At 25.9% G+C, this 3,761-nt stretch overlaps 1 protein-coding gene across 6 annotated transcripts in view; it reads right to left on the minus strand.

Annotated features, from left to right (window-relative positions):
- Positions 1 to 970: 970 nt before the first annotated feature.
- The window catches only part of LOC100158780 (cytochrome b reductase 1-like), an 8,763-nt gene continuing 5,972 nt past the window's right edge, over positions 971 to 3,761 (minus strand). For 3 of the 6 annotated variants that reach the window (XM_008181731.3, XM_008181730.3, XM_016801939.2), the window contains 3 exons: positions 1,994 to 2,202; positions 1,737 to 1,891; positions 971 to 1,672 (listed from right to left, as the gene is read on the minus strand). In XM_008181731.3, coding sequence (XP_008179953.1) covers positions 1,507 to 1,672; positions 1,737 to 1,891; positions 1,994 to 2,202 — 530 coding nt within the window. In that variant the 3' untranslated portion in view covers positions 971 to 1,506. The remainder of the gene's footprint in view (positions 1,673 to 1,736; positions 1,892 to 1,993; positions 2,203 to 3,761) is intronic. The other 3 variants (XM_008181733.3, XM_008181729.2, NM_001161902.2) reach the window with 2 other exon arrangements.

The following is a 3,761-nucleotide window of genomic DNA, read 5'->3' on the forward strand; positions in this document are numbered from 1 at the left end:
TCTTTTTATATTAAAATCTCTTTAAAATTACAATAAATTGGGATTAAGTTCCATGACTGATAAATTAACTAGTAATTTTTATTTTATAAAACAGCCAGGTCGGGCGGTTGTTGATGAACTCAAATCCATATGTAAAATTAATCGTAGAGTTGCTTCGAATCATGATAATTTTACCACCCCCCCATTTATTACACCAATACACCAGAGTGCTCCCTAAACTATTCTCATAAATTATAACCAACCACTTTTTAATATGTTGTATCTTTCCAATAGGTATCAGTCTTTTAAAATATAATTCTAAATAAAACTGTTATACAATAGTTTTAATTGTATTATTTTTATTTGCAATTGTTTGATTATTATAATTGATGCATACTTTTTGTATTGGGTATTACCAATTTAAAAAAAAAAAGCAGGTAAGTGGATGTCACTCTGCTGTACAGTAGATTACAAGTGGGTAATTGTATAATGGATTGTATTAGACTTGAATTCAATGATATAATATCATTGCATAAGAAAAATGATTCTGAGCGGAGATGGTTTGTCAGTCTGGATATTTTATATTGTTATTATTTATTTTATCATATAAGTTGAATTAATATTATATTATAATTTTTTATTTGTTTTTATGGTGATAAACAAAGCATTATAAATTAAAATCCTATTTTTAGCGTTTTATTTTGTAATTTTTTGGTGGTTTTTTCTGTGAGAAAATCAAAAAATGACCTCTTTAAAGTACCATCTTAATCCAATTTGCTAAAAGATAAGGTACTATATGTTGAAATCGAAGCACTCCTTCTGGTAGAAATTTTGTATACAGGATATATATATAAAAAAAAAAAATAAACACCATTGTAAAACTAATAGTTTCCTCGCTCCGCTCAGAATTTAAAATAATAAAATGGATAATCAACAAGTTTGTTGAGTAAGAAAGAAAAATTACAGTGATAAATTAAAAAACAATAGACAGTGATATTATTAATAGTTTAAATTATTCAATGGAATTTCATAGTTCCACACTGATTTGTAAATAACAAAAATAACTTTCAGTAAATTCTTCAAGTATATTTTAATGAAAAAAAAAAATAATTGTGTAAATAGTTGTTGTAAGAAAACTTAGACCTGGCCTAGGGCGGCACTTTAGTAAAAAGCGCATTTTAAAAACATTGATAATATTATTATTTTAGAGGAGGCAAAATTTGATTTTGGTTAGTGCCCTATTTTTGCTTAAGCCGGCCCTGAGAAAACTTAGAATATTAAAAAATTATTATTTGTATAATAAAAAATAAAAATAAAAAATGCCTCAGTAAAATTATGTGTTGAACAAATGTTTGAAAAAAAATTTTTTAACACAAAATTTACAAAATATAATTAAAAAATATCAAAATTAGATTTACTTAATAATAGAGCATAGGTCATGGAAAAATAAAATATTCCCGTTAATTTTGCAAATAAATTATGTTTTTACAAGTTACTAAATAAATATAGATATTCCAAATATATCAGTTATTCTAAAGCTCCAGTTAGCAGCACACCGTCTTCAGGTTTAGGTTGTCTCTTAAATTCTGGTTTTGTTACCATGAACACTACTAATCCACCATAAAAAATACATAGTAAGCCGATAAAATTGCCAAACAATCCTTCTTTTGGATAAGTTTTATATTTGTCTTCCCTATTAAACAAAAGATTAATAATTAATAATAAGTCATTTACATATTTATCATTTGAATACATACAAAACGAAAAATAATTTTTCACTGAATCCAAGGACTGAAGTAGCAATTGCCAATACAAAATTGAAAATTCCAAAGAAAATGTGATAAGGCATTACAGCTTCTTTATATTGGGCAGCTATTCCAGGAAACAAGAAGGACACAAATCCACTTACAAACTAAAATATTAATATAACATAAACGAATGATAAATTAACATATTTAAAAATTTGAATATTAAGCAAATTTATAATATATAAAATGATTAAAACTTAACTAACCTGAGAGAGAAACATTGAAATTGTAACAACACCCAACCAACTGTGTAAACTATACAAATCTGGAATAGGAGGATTACTATACATATGAGAAGCAAAAGAAGCCCAACCAGCAAGTAATACAAGAACAATTATAAAACCATGAATAATTGCATGATGATTTTTCAAATCTCGTTTTTTTAAACTGCGGAATGTTCTATAATGAAGAATAGCTAAAAAAAAAATTAAGTCAATAAATTATTTTTTTTAAATTATTTACATACATACAGACAACTGACAAAAATATGTTTAATTTTTATTTCAGAATTTATAGGTGTTAAACCAAAAAATAAAAGATCAATTAATATTTATTGATAGATTCATATGATGTAGACCAGGGATGGCCAAACAGTCAATCGCAATCGACTGGTCGATCACGCACAATTTCAAACTCGATCATGTTAGAATTTATTTTTAGGTCACACGCACGAAAATTAATAATAATAAAAAAAAATGTTTTATGGAAGATGATCCTCAGAGATTAACTATATTTTTAGTAGGTCTCTGCTGAAAAAAGTTTGGTCACCCCTGATGTAGACAATACATGTACCTAGTCTATGATGAAAACATAATGTGAAGCATTACAAAACAACATTTTTATTGTTAGTTTTTACTTTTATGAATGATAACCACAACGTACATTGTTAACTTTTAACGGTAGAATTGTTTCCAAAGATTTCTCATTAATAAAAATTGAATTTTTAATAATTAGTTGATTTTATATGTATTTAAAGTTTGGATGAACAAATTAATTTGTGAAATTTGGTAAAAGAACCATTATGTATAATAAGTATCTAAAAAAAAATTATTTATAATTTAATTTTTATTACAGTACATATTTGAAGAACAATGTTTAATAAATTATATTATTTGTCTTGCATCATATTATATGGGTGTATTTGGGAAAAAACTGATGATAAATAATAATAATACCTTATTGGTACTTTAAAGTGTTAACAAAACAAAAAAATTAAAAAGTTTTTCCTACAAAACATAAAAAAGAGGGCTAACTTTTTCTATGTTTTGTGGGAAAAACTCAAATTATTTTTCTAATTCGTGTATTAGAAGTATGTTTATTTTTTGCCTGATAATTGGTCTAAATTCATGAGAATCCAATTATAAAATACCCTTAATATTATTAGAGTAGATTAACCAATTGAAAAACTAAAAGGTAAGAGTATCATCTGCATTTGGACACTATTTTTTTGTACAATATTTTAATTTTTAAACGAGTTATAAGGATTTTTTAAACTTCAATCTAGGGTATACAAAAGGCACAAAAAAAAACCAATGTACAAACACAGATTATGTTCTTACCTTAAAGTTTTATAAATGTCAATTCACTCTAATATTAAAGACATAAAATAAATTGATGCTTCCGAACAATTTTTGCTATGTTATATGTTTGTAAGAGATACACACAGGGGTGGATAGGCCCATAGGGAAAAAGGGATTTTCCCTGTGGGCCCCCGTCTATGTTTATGTTGAGGGGCCCACTCGGGTCTACACATTGGTTTTTTGCAAAATAAAATATTCACCAAATAGGAATAGTTTAAATTTAAAACTATTCATTTTTTTTATATAAATTATTATTACTTACTGTTATTTTTAACAATATAATAATAAAACGATAAGTCAAGAATTGGCTTATGGATCTTTAACGTAGTATTTTAAATTTTTATCGTTAATCGAAGATCGGAATATCCTCATATGTTTCCCTAATCCCCCCTCC

This window comes from Acyrthosiphon pisum, chromosome A3 (assembly GCF_005508785.2).
Source record: "Acyrthosiphon pisum isolate AL4f chromosome A3, pea_aphid_22Mar2018_4r6ur, whole genome shotgun sequence".
NCBI lineage: Eukaryota > Metazoa > Arthropoda > Insecta > Hemiptera > Aphididae > Acyrthosiphon > Acyrthosiphon pisum.